Genomic DNA, 18,912 nt, shown 5'->3' on the forward strand with positions numbered 1-18,912 from the left:
TATAGGGAAAATGGTGTTGTGCAAGAAGTCTTACACAAGGCAGGTGTCTTACTGGACATTCATTGGCCTCCTGCAATCTTTCCTATCTACCCTCCTGGGTATAAATCTCGGCACAGCCAACTGGGAAGTGTTGGGCCTCCTAAAAGAAGAATGCATTGTACTAGTTCACAGTCTATTTTCTGTTGAAATTCTTCTGAGAAGTTAAAATGCATTTTGAAGGACAACTTCAGTCAACGTAAGATTTTCAATGAAATAAGTTTAACAACAGATGTAAGTAGTTCTTTAAATTTCTTTCCTCCACAGGCACGCTTCTAATTGCTGGGGAATCCAGCTGTGAACAAGACAAAATCCCTGTCCTTGTGGAGTTGACATTGTAGTGAGTATGTTTTTAAAAATGTTAATGCAATGTATTTACTAATTTGTTAAAGACTTTTTGTAGACAGCTTAAAACAATAAAACTAAGTGGTGTACAAATTCTAAGGAACAATGAATAATAAATCCAGGCATACTTTCAGCTTAAATCATGCCAACAAATTAGTAACCCTGAACCACAAACAGTTGTGTAGCATCTGTGGGCAACTTACATTCAATTCTGACCTATGCTTCAGGAGACAACAGTCCTGCCTATCAGCTCTTCTCTGTGTCACCAGTGCCCAATGCAGTGTCTAAGGTATGGTAGGTGTTTAATATTAATAAGTACGTGATGAAAAATTTCACAGGGCTTGTCCCAAGTGACCTTGTATTGGTTCCTTCAGGGGCATAACTGATAGGGAAGAGCTAGCTAGCATGCACCATGGCGGTGAAAAGGCTTTAGTGCGACACATCAGGACGAGATGGACATGTAACATGAAGCTGGCTGCTTGTCATCGATTGTCAGTTCTTTTAAATTTATATCTGGCAGGTGAGAGCTGACACTTCCTGCCTTGGTTTTGGTTCCTGACATTTTAATATGGTTGGTCCACGCTCCTTGCCTTGATTTCCCCAGGTAAGGACGGGGAGGAGAGGAAGATTCTGCAGCTTTTAAACTTTACTTTTTAGGGGTGTATGTGTGATGTGTGTGTGACATTAAATGAATATGTGCAAATATATGGAAAACGTAAATATGCAACGATATGTGGAAAACGTGGAAGTGTTGGGGGTGTTCAGGGACCCAGGCTGTGGGGGTCCCTCCCGGCCCGCCTACACCCACCCACCCGGGCGCCCGGGAGTGCAGCCACTGGAGTCACTAGGAGCGAGTGGGCGGGGTGGGGGCTCAGCCCGCGGCCAAGGGGGCTGGGGCAGCGGCGGGAGTCAGGACGCGGAGCCTCCGGGAGCCCTGTGCGTACCTGCCCGCCGGCTTTCTCTTAGAGCTGAGAAGTCGTGCGGGGCGTGGCGGGGGTGCAGGCTAGGGCGTGAACGGGGAGGGGCCAGGGGTGGCAGGGGGGCCTGGGCGTGGCCTGGGCGTGGCGGGGGCGGGGCGCGCGGCCACCTGACCCCGCGCGGGTATTAAGCCAAGCCGAGCCGCTCGCCGCCCGAGCTGGAGCTTCCTCGCGACCCAGCGACCCGGCCAGCCGCGCAGAGCAGCTGCTTCTCCGCCCGCGCTCCGCCGCATCTCCGCCGTCAGTCCGTCCTAGCCTGTCCCAACCCCGGCCACCGAGCGCCATGAACCAAGTCGAGCCCGGCGTGCAATACAACTACGTGTACGATGAGGACGAGTACATGTTGCAGGAGGAAGAGTGGGACCGCGACCTGCTGCTGGACCCTGCCTGGGAGAAGCAGCAGAGGAAGGTCAGCGGGACGTGCCGTGCTCCCCACCCCGCGTGTCTGCGTCCCCCCGGGTGTCTGTGTCCCCTCGCTTGTCTGTGCCCTCTCGGGTGTTCCTGTCCCCTCCGCGTGTCTGTGTATCCCCGCATGTCCATGACCCTCCCCGCGGGCTCAGGCCGTGGTGACAAGCGGGAGGTGTCCGCCTGTTGTTACGGGTCCAGGACAGTTCTGGGTCCTCGCAGCCCGGCGTCGGGTAGAGAGGGGAGCAAATCTGTGGACAGGTGTGAAGCGGGACGTCGTGTGCGCGCGCGTGTGTGAGTGATGGGAGACTACAAAACGAACAATGAGAAATGTTTCTGTGCTGACCAGACTCTGAGAGCCCCGACTCCTGAGTCTGTGACCTGGGCCGCAGAGTTGCACTCTCCTGGCCCTGTTGTGTCCACAGGGCTGCCCCAAACAATAATTGAAAACCATTTCTTAACTGTCCCGGGCTCCATAGAGGGGTTGCTGTGTGAACACTGGACATTCACCTATAAAGTAATGATTATTCACACTCTATTTATGGGTCACTGAGGTAAGTGCACAGGAGGAGGTACTCAGCCAGCCCTAAAAGCTCCCTGCCATCCTGGTTGGCACTCTCTGGGGCCCAATGGAACATTCCGCTGTTGAGGGTTTCTTCCTGATCCCCTTGGCCGGTACAAGCAGGGATGCTCCCCAGGAGGATAAGTCCCACCCCCTGCTTGACTGGCACAGAGCTTGGCTGGGTCAGGCCTGCCAGCGCAGCCTTAGGCTGGCCGGTTCATGGCAGAGCAAAGTGCCCTGTCTTTCCCCCACTTCTTTTGAGGGGAGGAGCAAAGTGGATTTCTCTTCTTGGGACCTGCTTTTAAGTGGATAACCTCTGCTGATCATATGTGTGCGTGAAAAGTGCTGTGTGTAGCTGCCACTGGAGGTTCACGTGATATTTCATGGTGAATTGCTGCATGGTTGGAAAACACATGCATCCCATACTTCTCTCCCAACAAAATGTTAGCTGGAAGGAGAGAGGTCCTATATTTGGATAATTATGAAATAACCAAGCACTTTATATCAAGATTTCTCTGTTGTGTACTCTCTCTGAAAATACCACTTATTGTTATTTTAAAGCTTCAATTTAGCTACATTTCATTTCCCACCTTAGCTTCCTAAGACTTTCACTATTCCTACCTTCTTGGAAACAGAGTGGGAATGATAAGTAGAAGCTGAGTCTATATAAGGAAAATAAAATTTCAAACTTTGCACCATTTTTTAAAATGATTTATTGTGGGGGAAACACGTGGCCTGAGGATTATTGTGTCATCTGGACTAGTTGATACATCACCAATCAGCAAGAAGTTAAAAAGTGACTTTAATTTTTAGCAGTGTTTCTTTTTCTAAAATTTTCTCACAATTTTGATTATTACTTTTTTCATGGATTAAAAACAAAATTCCTAAATCTTTATTTCAAAGATTGCTTTTTTTTTTTTTCTTATGAGGAACAGTAAAATAGCTAAGGAATTGGACAGGTGTCTGCCCATCAGTTTTGGAAGTAATAGTCTAATCACAGTGGCTTCTGTTTTTTTTTTTTTTTTTTAAAGAACAGTACAATAGTGGGATAGAGCTCATGTCAGTTTCCAAATACCACATTGATATGTCTTCTGCCATATTTAATTTTTTTCATGTATTCAAAATATCTTTGAATACAATGACATTATAATTCTTTTAGGTTTGGGATTCCTGTATCTGTATATATTATTATAATTGTATAGCACTTGATGCATATTATTAAAAAATGGATGTACTTCTTGATCCCAGTTCAAGATAATGCTAAAAAGTTTAAAGTGAGAATTTATTTTTTTCCTAAGATAGGTTGGGAGTTGTAGACGCTGGGGAAAAACAAAACAAAACGCTACATTAGGACATAGACCTAAACAACTCCAGAGGATCCTCTATTTCTACTTTTGGTATAGAACTGCTCAAGTCAGTAAAATAATACTGAGCTGTGAGCTCAGTGCAGCCAGAGCAGCGGCCTCTATTTATGTCCTGTGAGACAAACTGCTGGAACAGGACGAGGATGAAATGCCATTGTTTCTATTGTGGGCCACCTTCTCCACACTTGCCATTTCAGTGATATGCGAGGTATGAGATCTGTCAACAGATGCTGGTAACACATGATGACGTCTACAGCGTTATAACGGACGCGGTGCCTAATTATATCCACAGCTGAGAGAGTCTCATGGGCTGTAGTAATCCTTGCTACAGGAGGACTTTTTAAATGAGAGATTTAAAAAGAAAATTGTGGTAAATTCATGTAACAATTTACCATTTTGACCACTTTTAAGTGTTCAGTTCAGTAGTGATAAGTGCATTCACATTGTTACGCAACTGTCTCCAGAAGTCATTTCATCTTGCAAAAACTAAACTCTGTACCCATTAAACCATAGCTTTCCATTTCCCCGCCCCAACCGTGGCACCCACCATTCTACTTGCTGTCTCTGTGAATTTAACTCCTTTAGGTACCTCATGTAAGTGGAATCACACAGCTTTTGTCTTTTGTGACTGCCCTACTTTACTGAGCATGTTTTCGAAGTTCATCCATGTTGTAGCAAGTGTCAGAATTTCCTTCCTTTTTAAAGCTGAATAATATTCCGTTGTGTGGATGGACCACATTTTGCTTCATCCGTTGATGGACACCTGGGTTGCTTCTACCTTTTGGCTATTACAAATAATGATGCTATGAACATGGGTGTACAAATAACTCTTTGTGACCCTGCTTTCAGTTTTTTTGGTTTTATACCCAGAAGTGAAATTTCTGGTCCGGTGGTAATTCTGTTTTCATTTTTTTGAGGAAGTGTAGTGCTTGTTCCAAAAGGAGGCAATTCAGAAAATGTTGAATTTGGCATGAGTAGATCCAGGCATTTCCAAGTGTTCTTCTCTTTCGGGCTCTTTAGTAAACAGGGGTAAGCATATTTGTATTCACGTAAATTAGGCTCTTTTCATGGGACTTTTGAAACTTCTAGAGCTTCGGTGTTTAGAAGCAAGCTTGTCCTGGAACTAAGGAACACATTCAGCCTCTAATTCCGCTGAAGCCTAATCAGGAGGTGACTTGTCAGGACAGCAATGTTGAATATGTGCGCTATCTCCCCTCGCACAGGGCACTGTCCTCCCGCTCCGGGAGGCTGGCACAGACCTTTTAAGGAAATGGCTCAGTGTTTCCCTGTGGAAAGGGTCCTTACATCCTTAATCTGTGTATGGCTAGATGACGGATAAACATCTGTACCAGCTGTCGGGAAGCATAAGAGAGTTGTTCACTTGTTCCACATCCAGAGTTCTATTGGTTTTCATCGTTCCTAAAGAAATTCAGGTTCCTCTGAGTATTCAGTTTAGATGGACTTATTCACCATTCACCTTGGAGCACCTCTTGTCAGTACTGTCATCAAGGCTACAATGTTGCCGTGTGGGGTCAGGCACATGGAAGGACACATGTGGGGGAGCAGGTGCTCACAGAGTCGGGCTTAAACAGAGAGCTGGGAACCCCAGACTCTCCCTGTTAGTGCCCTTGGGAGCAGCTGCTTCTTAGGGGTCAAGGTGAAGGTCTTCTGCCTGTACAATGAAATATGCCCTGACATGATTTTTTTCCCAAAAGAAGAGGCACTAATGGTTCCAACAAGGTGAACAGTTAGTGAAAAGCTTGTGAAATTTCTCAGATTCATGAGACCCAGGTGACTCTAAGCTTGGCCTGGTATTCTGATTTGCTCCTTTGTGACTTTGATGTACTTTTTTTTATTGTGGTAAAATATACATAACATAAAAGTTACCATTTTAACCATTTTTAGGTGTACAATTCAGTGGCATTAATACATTCACACTATTGTACAACCATTACTACCATCTAGCTCCTGCATTTTTCCACCATCCCAAACTGAAACTCTCTGTCCGTTAAATAATAAGTTCCTATTACTTCCCTTCCCTGGTGTACTTTTAAAGTAGGATTTACACACTCAGACACTTAAGACATAAGACATTGTTTTATATTAAGTTGCAGCTACTTGTTGCATAAAGAGCAAAGATTCTAGGAGGTCAAATAAGAAAAGTCATTATGGATGAGAATAATAATGCAACAGCTTTCTAAGGGAGTAGAACTTGGGGTGGGCCTTAATTTGAGTAATAATTCCACATTAGCTGAGTGGAGAGGAGAGGGAAAGCATTCCTGGCTAGAGAGAGAGAGTGAATAGCCTATTGTGGGATTTTTTTGCTGGGGGGAGGGAGTGATAAGTGTGATGTCACAGTAAATGTTTACGTAACCCTTTGGCACTATCAAAACACTCTCACATCTATTATTTTACGGGACCCCCCCCCTTACCCAACCTCTGATAAAGAGATGAGGGAACCAGCTCAGAGGGAGGTATGAAAGTGTAGAAGGAGAAAGTAAGACTAGAGTTCGGGTCTCCTGATACCTGCTCCGTGTTCTTAGATGTGTCTGCTGTTCATGATGCATTGGAGGGAGAGCAAAGAGGAGATAGGCTTACCTGAAGCTTAAGATACAGTGTCAAGATTAGAGAGAAAATTGGGTAGGCAACTGGGCCAGGATATGGAGGCCTGGGAGGCGGGCTGAGTGCAAGTTTTGAGCTGGAAGAACCATGCTTACGGTCGTGTGAGGGCCTCAGCCGGGTGACACAGGCCAATGGGTCAGAGCGAGGAGGCTAATAGAGGCAGCGGTGAGGAAGGCATCAATTTGAGAGTGATCAGGAGGGATTATGAGAAGCATTAAATAGGCCCATGTTGTTCCAGGGCAGGCTGTGGTATAAATCCAATTAAGCAGACATGATCTCACCATTAGAGCTCCTGGACTTAAAGCTCAAGATAGTGGTACTGACAAGTAACAAACAGCTAATAAGGAGAGTCTGTTTACCCATTGGGAGACGGTGTCTGGATGCAAGGCTAAATATTACAGGATGTGTTATCAAGTGCAAGGGCATGAGCTACAGTGCTGAAGGCTAGTCATGTGCCCATGTGGCCATTGCGTGAAGGAGGGTTGGAGTCTCAGGTCGCCTTTGATGTCTAGGGGAAGTTGCTGATGGACAGATGGGTGAAGGCAGAATCTATCATGAGCCCTGAGAAGCCTGTGTCCCCAGAGGACGGTGGTTCAGAACGTGCATGGGGTTTGCTGTGGATGATCACAGGTGCAGGATTTCTGAGATGGAAAGTCACCCTTTGTGCGTCCCTCTTAGGCACTGTGATGTGTCCTGGTGGTTGCCCTGTTACACTTCAGCCACGTGCACCAAAGAAGAAACTCGAACCCCAAATAAGATGTTCCACGAGTGTGGGAGGCAGAATATAATCCTTAGCTGGAAACTGAATTAATGCAGCTTCAGAAACTGTCAGAAGGCACTGCAGTCAGTCTCTGCAGCTGCGAGACACCTACAGAGACGCGGTTCTGGAGTGGGTGGGAGCTGCCGTGATGAGCAGAGGAGTTGACACGGAATCCGTTGGAGGACAGTCAGAATTGTACCACTGTTTCCCGGGGAACGGCACTGATTCTTCCAGAAAGAACAGAAAGCAACGATAAGGGTAGAGCAAGCCAACTACTGCACTCGACAAATTTCAAAGCAAGGAATATCTTGAGGGCAAGAGACTGGTCTTTCTAAAGAACTCAGGGAACGTATTTTACACAGACACATATCTGTCTGAGCACCAGCACATACACACCCTTCCCCTCCACACAATTTTCTAGATCGGGACGTAGAAGATATTTTTACCTGTTGAAGAACAAAATATAAAGGGAGTGCAGCATGGCCATCAGTTCTTTCATTCATTTGACAGATGTTTGTTATGGTCCTACTGGGGCCGGGTATAGAGAACTGAATTTGCATGACCCTCAGCCTGAGGTTGCTTACAGCGAGTTCAAGAGACAGGTCATTTGGAAACAGGACACCCGATGCAACCAGCCTGGTGGAAGAAAGGAGAGGATATTTTTTGACTGTCCCTCCGGCATGGCTCCCAGTCCTGGCGAACAGAGATGTCTTCCTCCCTGGTGCCCAAGCTGGGAACCTGGGTGTTATCTTGGAAGCCTCCTTCGCTTCCAACTCCTGGGGAGCCCACCTCCCAAAGTCCTAGACCCTGCCCCTTCTTCCATTATGTGATTTAAGGCCTCAAGTTTCTGCATTTCCTGCCTGGATTAGGGTGGTGGCCTCTTGCTTTGTCACCCTTCACAGATCATGCTTGTCTGCAGGCTTTTCTTCATGATGCTGGTGGCAATGATCTTTGTAAAATACACATGTGGCCATGGTATTTCCTGCCTCAAGTCCCTCTGTGGCTCCTATTGCCTTCAGAACTCTTGTGAGGCCAGGCCTGCGCTAATGTCTATATATTGTTCCACTTTCCGCAGGTGCTTTAGGAGCCAGCCCAACCAGTGAGCTCTGTACCCAGCCCTACCCCACCCTTCATCCTGGGCACTCCTCCTCCTCAGACCCCTCCTCTGGAAGGCCTGTCCTCTACGATGTGGGTCCCCTGGTGTGGTCTTGGTCTCCCCTCCAGGGCTAACGGCAGATGCTCCTCTCTGCTGTCCTGGCCCACACTGGGCCTGCCCAGAGCCTGCACTCACATTTGTGGAATAAAGGAATTATGAGTCACATTTCCAAAAAGAATTTAGTACAATTCAAATTTTTAAATTTAACAATTGCAATCTTTATAACTCCTTGAACTGTAAGTGTGTTAACTCCAACTCATGCTTGTTGTTTAATGCTTTTTAAAAATGTTTTCTTAAAGTATTTTCTCAAGTCCCCCAAAGGATGAAGTTGTCTGATCTGATTCTTATGTCTTTGAAGGACTGAACCTTCAAAGACAAGCTGCTTAATTAAAAAAAAAAAAAAAATTTGGAATTTGGAGATTTTGGAATAAAAAAACGTCATACATGCAGAGTTATTTAAATTATAATAAAATGTGTCACCACATTAATGAACAAAGTTCTGGTAACCTAAATTTTATTTAAATGACTGTTTTTCCCAGATTGAAAACTTTTACCCACTTCATAAAGAAAATTCCAAATTCATTTATGATTCAGATCATTATAAATTTAAGTTTTATGGTTTTGTATGTAAAACAGATATTTTTAGAAGACGTGGTATGCTTCAAAGTAATGGAATTAGAAAATAGGGAATACAAGCAAGTGGTTCTGGAGAGTGTGTGTGGTTCTAGCACAGAACCAGCCTGAGCAGTATTCATAGGTCAGTGCCAAATCCAAGACTAAGAAGTGAGCAAAACTTTGAGTTGTCCTGTTTGTCCGTTTGTTTTTGCTAGGAGGGTAAATGTGTTAGTCACAGTCCCTAGAAATTCCTATACATTGAAAATAGATTCTTATTATAGATCCTTTTCATTGAAAGACATGCTGTCTTGGAAAAAAAAAACCCTCATTTTTTTAGTGATTGTGAGCACCAAGTAGAAAAGTAGGTGAATATGAAATTGTTTTAGGGGAATGAGAACAGTATTTAATGTGATTGAATCTTATACAGACATTATAATTGCAATTGGCAAATCAAGAAATCCTACCTTCTGAAGTCCTAAGGAGTCTTTAATTTACTTCATTGTAGTCAAATGAGATGTGAAAATAATTATTTAGAGGGTAGGTAATCTCACTGCTTTATATTAGGATTTTAAAATATTTTGTATGTATTAGGTTGAACCCTATGAAATTCTTGACACAACCATTTTGACCTCCAAAAATTGCAGTTTCTTAAGGTTCAACCTAATAAACCGTGTTATCACTATGGTCCCACTGTATTCAATGTCCTTGACCAGTTAGTTACACACAATAGCCAATCCATAAAACTGAATTCTAATCATTTCTAGCCTTATCTCTAATGACTTTCATATTCATTTGGGAAAGTAAGGGGGTAGTTGGGTTTTGTAGAAGTTAAAAATCTGAGGTTTAGATTGAGGGCTTGATATGCAATGGAAATATCAGGGAGAAATGTCAAGGCTAGACATTTCAGTGTAGGAGTGATCTGTTTGTAGGCAGTAATTGAAACTATGGGGAGGAGAAAATGGAAGAAAGTGTCCCTGGCAAGCACGAGGTGAGCTAAGAGACGACTCCTGGAGGAAGGGGTGACATTACGTGGACGTGGAAGCATGGCTTCTCTGGATGAAACACGCATCTATTAGGTGACTTGGAGCCATCAAACTGTGGAGATGTCTGATTTTCTTCCTGGAGAAGTCTCACCTTGGTATTATTCCATTGGAACTTCGCCAGTCAGTCTGCATTTGGCGTTTGAATTGGTTTAGTTGCTGGAACAGAAACCCAGGCATTTGGCACGCGGAATGGGGTATCTTTTAGCTCATGACATAAGTTATGCTTTCACAGGAAGTGAAAAGCTGTGAGAAATTAATTATGGTGATGTGTTCAAGTCAGTGATGTACATCTAACTGCAACTGGAACGGCCAATGAGGGTCTATGCTGAGTGAGACGATTGAGAATTTGTAAGGATCACTGAAAAATCGGCTTGTTTCATCTTAACATGTTAGATGTAGATTTTAACCCCATAATAGGTTTCCTTTTTCTATTTTATTATTTATAAAATGAAGGAACTGAAACAAACATTATTGTTCTCATTTAGGTGTTGTGGTTTAAGGTTTAAAAAAATATCTGTATTTTGGATGTTGGAGAGTATCAATGGTTAAAAAACATACAGAATTGTGACCAGTGATTGCTGTAGAGGATAACATTTTTCTATTTTGAAACAAGCACAGTTTTCAGGGGGAGCAGGGGTGGAGGTCAGTTTGGGCTGGGATGTGGGGAGACGATGTTAGTTGGAAAAATGTAAACCATGTATTTTACATTTTGCGAACTAGAATTTCTATTCTATGCAATTTTATGAAATAGGAAGTGGCTGATTATTTTATGACATACTTTGATCTTTTAGGTTAAATTCTTACAGAAAAGGAAGTTTTAAAATTTTTTTCCCTTATAACGACAAAAAGAATGCCAATAAGACAGTAAAAGTGATATGTTAATATATGGATTTTAGCCAGTGGGTTAAAAAAAGGGGGGAAGGCAATTTGCAATATCATTCCTAGCATCCCAACTATTCACTGAATAGGGCAGAGCAGGTATTTATTGTGAATTGCCGGGCACTGTTTTAACCATAGATACTATTTTTATTCAATCTTCACAACAGTTTTGAGAGATGAGTATTGTTAGCCTCATTTTTTAGCTAGGAAGTTAAGTAACAGGCCCAGGGGGGGTGCCTGAAGGTAGAGAAGTGGTAGCCAGAAAACACACACACTTTCATCTAAATTATGAAGATACAGTTCTGTCTCACAATTGGAATTTTATAAAATGTGGGAATGCTAATTATTTTATTGCATATTTTGGTCAACTAGTGGCAGAGCTTTTAACCATCAAATTTTTTTCTGTTTTCATTGCTTTCTGCTTAGACGCGTAACCAACAATCCAGAGCAGAAGTCTGGGATTCAGTATTCCTAATTTTTTATTGCCATTGTGGAAGAGCTGTGAATTTTTAATTTCTACATGGTACAACTGGGAACAGCTGATGAGAAGGAGACTAAATCCTGAGGCATGGTGCATATGGTCACTCACAGGTTTCCCCCACATCAGGCTCTAGCCGTGTTTTAGTCCAACAGAAATAACAACGTGGGAGGAAGGGACCACAGCAAAAGCCAACTAAACCTCTCCGAAGGCATTTTATAGGGTGTGCCGTCAAGGGCACATCTTTGAAATTCTCTGCTGGGCTGTCTGACTCAGTTCCAAAAGAAGCCAGAGTTCAGGCACCTAAGTGTTTCAATCACTCCCCTTTGGAACTGGAAGATGAGACTCCCAGAGGCAAGAGTGTAGATTAGAGTTGTCCCCTTACAGGCCTGATGTCTTAGCGGACAGGGACTCTTTCTAAGACTTGGGCTCCACGGAGATTGAAAGCATACAATATATTTTGATATACATATATGTTGTGTAATGATTACCAGGGATGTTCAATTCTAAAAGGAAAAAGAAAAGTTTTTATGTTCAACAAATGCTTTGCTCTCTAAATAAAACTGAAAGAAATGATCATGAAGCAAAACTGAAATGGGCCCACCTTTGCCTTCCCCTTTGGAACTCCTCTCTCCTCACCCAAGACCCCACCTTCCTGCTACCCCTTCTGGCTGTCCAGGCCTCCTCCCTGCTCTGCCTGTATACCTCTCCAGACCCCCAAATTCTCCCAACGATTTCTTGTGCTCGTGACATTATAATTGTCTACTGCTAAAAACTATATTCCTAAGACCTGCCTTCCAAGAGCTCACCAATGTTTTAAAGGTGATCTTTCTAAGATCATAACACTGTTGTCTAATTCCGGGAAGGACCCTGCTGGTGAATTTCAGGCTCAACAGGAAAGGGAAAGAAAATTGAATTGTGTTAAGAAAGCACTTTTGTGCTAAGAAAGCAGAAGCGAAGCCTTTCTACATTGTGGAAACATGGATGGTTTAACCATTATCTGTGTCCATGTGTAAAGTCAGACTGCAAGTTCATCTGATAAACTGAGCCTGTGACCTCCCTCTGGCTTACTGGTCTAGTTTTTTTCTTTGCTTCTGTTACCATTGCTTTTACTGCTTTGAGTGGGGAGCTGGAGACAGGAGGTGGGGGCAGTGTCTGAGGATACTGAATTTGATATTTGTGCATCTTGATTTCCTCCCCCACCCCCAGAGCACAGCTGGAGGAAGGAGCAGAGCAAACCTGTAAAGGGTTCTAGGGGAAAGGTTATTTTTAGGGGCAGTCTTGTCAAGACTTTCTTCTGGGGAATTTATTTAGACACAGATGGGCCCCGTGCCAGCTTAGATACGTGAATTTCTAGGATAGCTCCGGAAGTGAGAGGTGCTGCATGCAGGCGGCAGTTCCAGGACACCTCATTTTTTACAAGATTTGATTTAATTTTGTTTTCTTATTTCTTTAAATTTTAATTTACTGTATCATTTCCCAGCTTTACTGAGATATAATTAACATATAAATAGTGTACGTTTAAAGTGTTCAATGCGTTGTTCATTGCTCAGGGCCTCCATTCGTTATGAGGAAGTGCTGCAGGAGAGGGAGTAATTTCAGAGATGGGGGACCCTCCATCCAGGTATGCACAGGCCAGTCCCAGTTGCGGCTGGTGTCCCAGAGTAATTATGAATAGTGCCCCCTCTGACTCTCAGTAGTGGTCCAGTGCAGACTCCAAACTCTGGTCGCTCTGTGCTGAGGAGATATACAGTGCAACCGCAGGGAACGTTAAAATCAAATTTAAACCAAGCCATTTACATGTAGTAATGCCCTTCCTCGAAGTACTGGCCTGTTTCTGAACCTGCAAATATTGTGAAGTGAGATTTCTAATGCTTTGACCAATTTCAATACCAGAGCCTAGTAATTTCTGAATCTTCTAATCCACGAATCCTTTAGAAGACCAAGCCTTGGAGCTCACTCTGGGAGAGAGTCCTGTGTCTGGAGGATCCAGGACCACCGGCCCCTCTGGGACCTCCCGTGGGCCAGGTTCCCCTGTGAAATGCATGCCGCTCTTCCACTGAGGGTGTTTTATATGCTATCTCTATGGTTTTATAAATGTTGTATGTGCTCACACTTCAGACGACTTGATATTAATAATATGTGCTGGGCTTTAGGGTGCTCATTTAGCACGTCTGAAAAACTAAAACATTGTTTAAGTTTCTGAACCAATTACCAAAGTCAGATCTCTAGGCTTGTTCTTCTGACAGTTTAAGTCTTCTCTAAAACAAAGTTATTTGTATGTTCAGATACTGGAAAATATGGGCATGAAGTGGTGATAAATATATTTACTGTGTGATAAAGTCATGTTTAGTGTAAAATTTTTCCTGTTTCTATGATGAGTCATAGGGAGGGGCTGTCACCTTTAGAGTCATTTAAGGAAAAATCCTGCCAGAAATCCCTGGTGGGTGACAGGGGGCTCTGGTGCTGTGACTGGTATCTGGTGACTGGGCATGAAGGTCTCCAGAGGATTTCTGTTCTCTGGCCCTAGAACTTAGTGTGTACCTTCTCCAGTAGGATATTAAAACGTGATGTCGGCAGCGATTTTAACGTGAAACTTAAAAAAGTCTTTAACTTCAGAAGTGATGAACTTCAGAAATCTAGGGTTGCTGGAGTGTATCCAGTTCAAGTCCTTTTTCAGGTAGAGATTTGGCAGATGAATGAAGTAAAGCTAGGTGACATAGTTACAGATGACCAGGGAAGAGCAAAGAACCTGGGTTAACAAGTTATGTACATGTCCCCCAGTTACTGTTGAAAAATACATTCTTAAATATTGCCTAAGTCATAGGTGTTCACTCCAGAAAATATAGGTAAGGAGGTTTTAAAAGTCACAACCTAGAGCACACTAGCATTGAACTTTTGCCGTATCGCCTGCTAGATCACTTTACGCTATAATATAGAAGCATATACTCATGGGTTTTATACCATAACATATAATTGTCTGAAATGGCTCAGGATACAAACACTTTAATAGATACATTTATGAACACTTTCCACTTAGCATGGGCCCTAGGGAAGAACTTGATAGAGGAAATCCCAGCCTGATTTCCTCCAGTGTGGAGTGGGCAGGAAGTTTGGAAAGGCGCAGCTTCCCCATTTTTGTAAATCCGTCTGTTATCCAGAGCTTTTCCCATATGTAGAGGACACTGTTAGACGTACCTGCCTGGGGGCTGTTCCTTATTTAGAATTATGCTCTGGTCCAAAACACAAATGCAGAGAAAGTGGTGTATCACAGAGGGCTCTTTTGTTCTACATGAATGCTTAATCCCTCTGTGTAGGCAGCCATTTATTTGGGTCCCTGAAAATAGTAACAGTGTGGTGAACTTGAGTTAAAGAATACTTGTTTTGCTGTCTGTGTAGTATAAGCTGCTTCCCCAGTTGCCAGGATGGACTGAGGGGAGAACATCAGTGTGCTCTCTTTAAGCTTGAATTCATCTCAAGGAGAGAATAGGGAAAGTACAATGAATGTTGCGATTGCCTGAAACCGAGCAACAGTTGGGTCTCCCTGTCATAGAGCCACATTTTGTGCATAATTACCCAGACTCCAAGGGAACAAGCTATTTTGGGAAGCACAGCTCAGGATCAATCGTATGTGAGGCTGTTTGTGAGGTGCCTTAAATGCTTGCTTACCAGAAAGTCCTCACAGGACTTCTCCACGTAGGTTGTGCCAGCGTGGGGGAGGCAGGTGTGACCCCACAGAACTCGCAGCCAGCAGCTAAGTCGGGCTCCTGGCCGAAGGACCTCTCTGAGCTCGGATGACCAGGCACCAGTAGCTTTCATGTGGTACTTGAGCTTTCCACTTTTTTTTTTGCCTTTTAGAGCAAAAGTGACTTCACCTTTGATTCTGAAACTGTTTGATCTGGTTAGTTTAACGTCTGCTCCCAGCAGTAAAATAATTTGGGAAAAATCTGCCTATTTCTAATCTTAACATCTATTTTCCATTTAACAGTTAAAATGGGGCGATTCATCAAGAGCACTAATTGTTCTTTAGAAGAGAGAATGCTACATCATTTTTTTGTGTGTGTGATTAAAATTTTGTTTCAAGATTTATAAAACACCCCTTGGAATTAGTGTAGAGGTAGCTTGGATTGCAAACCAGCCATTGGCAGCAATGGCTCAGAGAAATGTTTGATATCCTTGCTGATTACAGAGATGTAAGGATGAGTAATTGCTGCCGAATAATAAGAATCGGGAGGACGAGTAATAAGGACTCCTGTAAGTGGTAATAAAATGTTTGTAGGATATTTTCTTGCGCAAGGAAGAAATGAACAGATGGAAATACGGTAGCTTCTAGATAAATAAAAAATCTTTATGAAACAGAGAAACGTGCTAAAGAATTCAACCCAGTAATTCAATGCAGCATTATTTATGGTGATCTGTGTAAGAGGGAACGTGGGGACACAAACTGGATTTTAAATGGAGATTCTGACATGGAAAAGGAATGCAGTAAGCCAAGACTTAAGACAGTCGTCATTTCCAAAGGACGAGGGGCGCATACTGTAATTTAAGATCGGCAAACAATAGACTTCAGTTAGTTCCATGTACCATTCTTGTATATTAATTACTATTTGTCCTCATCGAAATCAGTGACACTTAGATTGGAATAGTAACTATTTTCGCATATTTGAATGTTGACCTCTTTTTTGAAGAAAGACTCTAAAACTGCGTATTAAAGACAGTTCTTAAATAAAGGTAAAGTCATGACTCTCCTGCAAACCTAAAAATGAAAAATTCTTAAAGATGTTAACCAACTAATGACAAACCAGAGACGTGTTACCGCCAGTTCGGAGAATCCAAAGAACAGGCACGTTTTAGAGATGAGGAATGGTGACCGCCTGGCCTGGAAGACAAGCTCTTCTCTTGGGCACCAGGGAGGTCGTCCCAGTGCTGAGCAGAAGGCATTTCTAGTCTACAGACAGGAGTTGCTTTGCATTGCTCCCCATGTTTATGGCTTATAGTTGTAGGACAGCCTAGGAAGGGAGCATTAGACAAGGCGCCCGTTTCCCATAGACGCTCCGATTTTCCCTGCTAAAAAGCAGCCTTATCAGCCACTTCCCCTTCCCAAATTCCACAACTCTACCCTGTTCCATCTTTCTTGGAAGTTAGGGAGGAGATTCCATGTATGCGAGAGGTCATTCCTCAAAATGGAATTCGTCTGGGCTACGTTTGGTTTTGTGCGAAAACCTGAAAAGCATTTTTTTTTCTTCCTGTTAGGCAGCCTCAGAGTTTTTAGCACCTTTCTTTATGTATTCTGAACAGCTCGGGGACCAAATGAAGTCAATCTTCTTACGAACCTGGTGACTGAAGCCTAAAATTCATGGCTCAGAATTTCTGAGTAAAAGCAGACCAGGATAGGACTCTCTTTTCAAGTTCTGGGAGAACCATCTTTCACCTGCTCACTTAAAGTATCATCCATTAGCCTGGTGCTATTTTTAGATACCCTCAGCAGTGAGGTTGCCGTTTATTTTTCACCAGGCTTCCCCCCGCCCCGCCCCCCCGCCCCTTGGCAAGATTACAGACTCCTTTCTAACGTTTAAGGATTCTGCGTTAAGTTTGACATGATAATAATGGTTTTTAAAAGCCTGGAACTTGAGCAGATTCAGATTTTTAGCTCATCAGCTGTTTTTGTTTTTTTTTTTTCAATTAAAAAAAAAAATCTCCTTGCTGTTCTCTCTGATCTGTCCCAGAAAATCTGACAAATAAGATGTTATTTCACGAATAGTTACTGAGTGCCACTGTGTTCCAGGCACTGTCTAGAACAGAAAACAAAATCCCTTCTTCTCTGTGTGTCACTGTCACCACCATTTATAGAATGTTCAGTGGAGGTGGCCATGTGCCTCGGGTAACTCTGGAATTGTTTGTGGCTTTCCTACCCCTTAATTTGAGATTGTTAGCTATCCTAACTCTGGCTGAAAGGGATTGGATATCCTGCATGCAGGCAGAATTTGTTGAGGTGAATTAATAGGAAAAGGCTGTCTCTTTCTTACTTTGTCTTTGAGTAATGAAATTTGTATTTGTGCGTCTCCCTGGAACTCAAGTTAAAAGCAGTGTTTTGATACTTTGAGGTCCCAATTGATTTATGACTGAAATTTGCAGTTTAAACTTGAAGTATTGAACATTTGAATAGGCAGTCGTCTGTTTGACGACTGTGAATATAGGGGTGCCTGCTGGGTGCTGGGTTCTTTGGGGGACATACTGGTGAAGAAGGCAGGATTCGAGGCTACAGTGTTCTTCTTGGTTCTTTAAGCCATAGCGCGTATGCTTGCAGGCATATAAAGCCTGGGAAACCAGAAGGGGTCTTCCATTTGCTGCGGAGTACAAGGGGGTTTGCCTTTTTACACGAGTTAACGTTAAGACTCTTTGGACCATTATGAACCAAGTCCTGATTCCAAGTGTAGCCCTTTATATTACTTGTCCCTTAGGAATACATTTTTTAAAAAAATTCACACACAAAATATTTTTACCCCCATCTGCAAAAACTAATGTTCTGAAACCTTGTACCTTGAGGAAGTTAAGACATGCTAATGCTGTTCTTTGTTCTCTGAGCGGAAGTATGAGTATTTTCACAAATCAGGAAAAGATAAAGATCTGAGCCCATTCTGGGTTCTGGGGTCCCAGGCCCTCTCGCACCCCTTTCCGCCTGGGCACAGCAGCAGTCTGAAATGTGCGGTGCTTGTGTATGCTGGGTTCTTGGAGGTGGAAGAGCTCCTGTGCTCAAGGAGACTGAAATCGTGACTACAGGCTGTCTTTGTCTCGCTTTGCAATGACTTAATTCCCTTTCATTTTAAACCCCAAAGCACCTCGAGTTTCTCTGAATTGCTGTCACTGATTGCTGTTCTTCTGTGATCCGATAGCATTTCTATTTGTGAAGTATTTTTCAGTTTCTTGTAATTCATCAGACTTTGCAGACAACTAGTTGAATTCGGTTAATAGTACATGGCGAGCTGACCTGCCCACACCAAATACTGAGCTGGTCACAGAGCCAGACTTCAGATTTTTAGGGTCCCTGGCTTTCAGGGATTGCTAAACTGAGCTGTCACTTGCTGTGTGATTGAGCAGGATCTGGGAGACGAAGCTGAGGTTTGTGGGTGGAGAATAACAGGGCTGCCCACTGTGTAGTTAGGTGCCTGGTTACGCAAGTTAGGAGAACATTAGGGCCCGACATGGACTTTCAAGACATCTGCTACTTGATCGTAGCACATGCAGGACCCTTAAATGAACACTCCCCTAGTTACATACTCCTTCCTGTGATTAATTTTTTAAAAATGTTTTGTGAGTCGTTGAAACGTGTTCCTGGTCACTTGGCAACCGTGGAGTTTTGGGGTTCTTTCAAGATCAGAGGATTATTCAGTGTTCACCCAGCTGAAGGGTCAGCCACCACTGGGAGTGGCTTCTGAGTCCAGGGAGCTCCCCTAATGTCAGTGGAAACTCCCGCAGAAACACTGTTTAAATGTCTCTTAAAGAGGGTTGAGTGTCTGATTATTTGTACTGAAGTCACGCTGCTGATCTCTGCTGTGCTCCTGGAGTGGTCCCTAGTGTGGGGCGTTGTAACGTTTGTGAGGACCCTGTAATGGTGAGGGTCCTCCTGTAATGCTGGATGGGGGTTTTTCTTGCCGAGGGGTTGTAAAGCT

General features: G+C 43.5%; 1 protein-coding gene across 1 annotated transcript in view; it reads left to right on the forward strand.

Annotated features, from left to right (window-relative positions):
- Positions 1-1,513: 1,513 nt before the first annotated feature.
- The window catches only part of ACTN2 (actinin alpha 2), a 60,167-nt gene continuing 42,768 nt past the window's right edge, over positions 1,514-18,912 (forward strand). The window contains exon 1 of the mRNA XM_019746994.3: positions 1,514-1,767. Coding sequence (XP_019602553.1) covers positions 1,642-1,767 — 126 coding nt within the window. The 5' untranslated portion in view covers positions 1,514-1,641. The remainder of the gene's footprint in view (positions 1,768-18,912) is intronic.

Source organism: Rhinolophus sinicus, chromosome 6 (assembly GCF_057876585.1).
Source record: "Rhinolophus sinicus isolate RSI-liver-muscle chromosome 6, RSI-T2T, whole genome shotgun sequence".
NCBI classification, from domain to species: domain Eukaryota; kingdom Metazoa; phylum Chordata; class Mammalia; order Chiroptera; family Rhinolophidae; genus Rhinolophus; species Rhinolophus sinicus.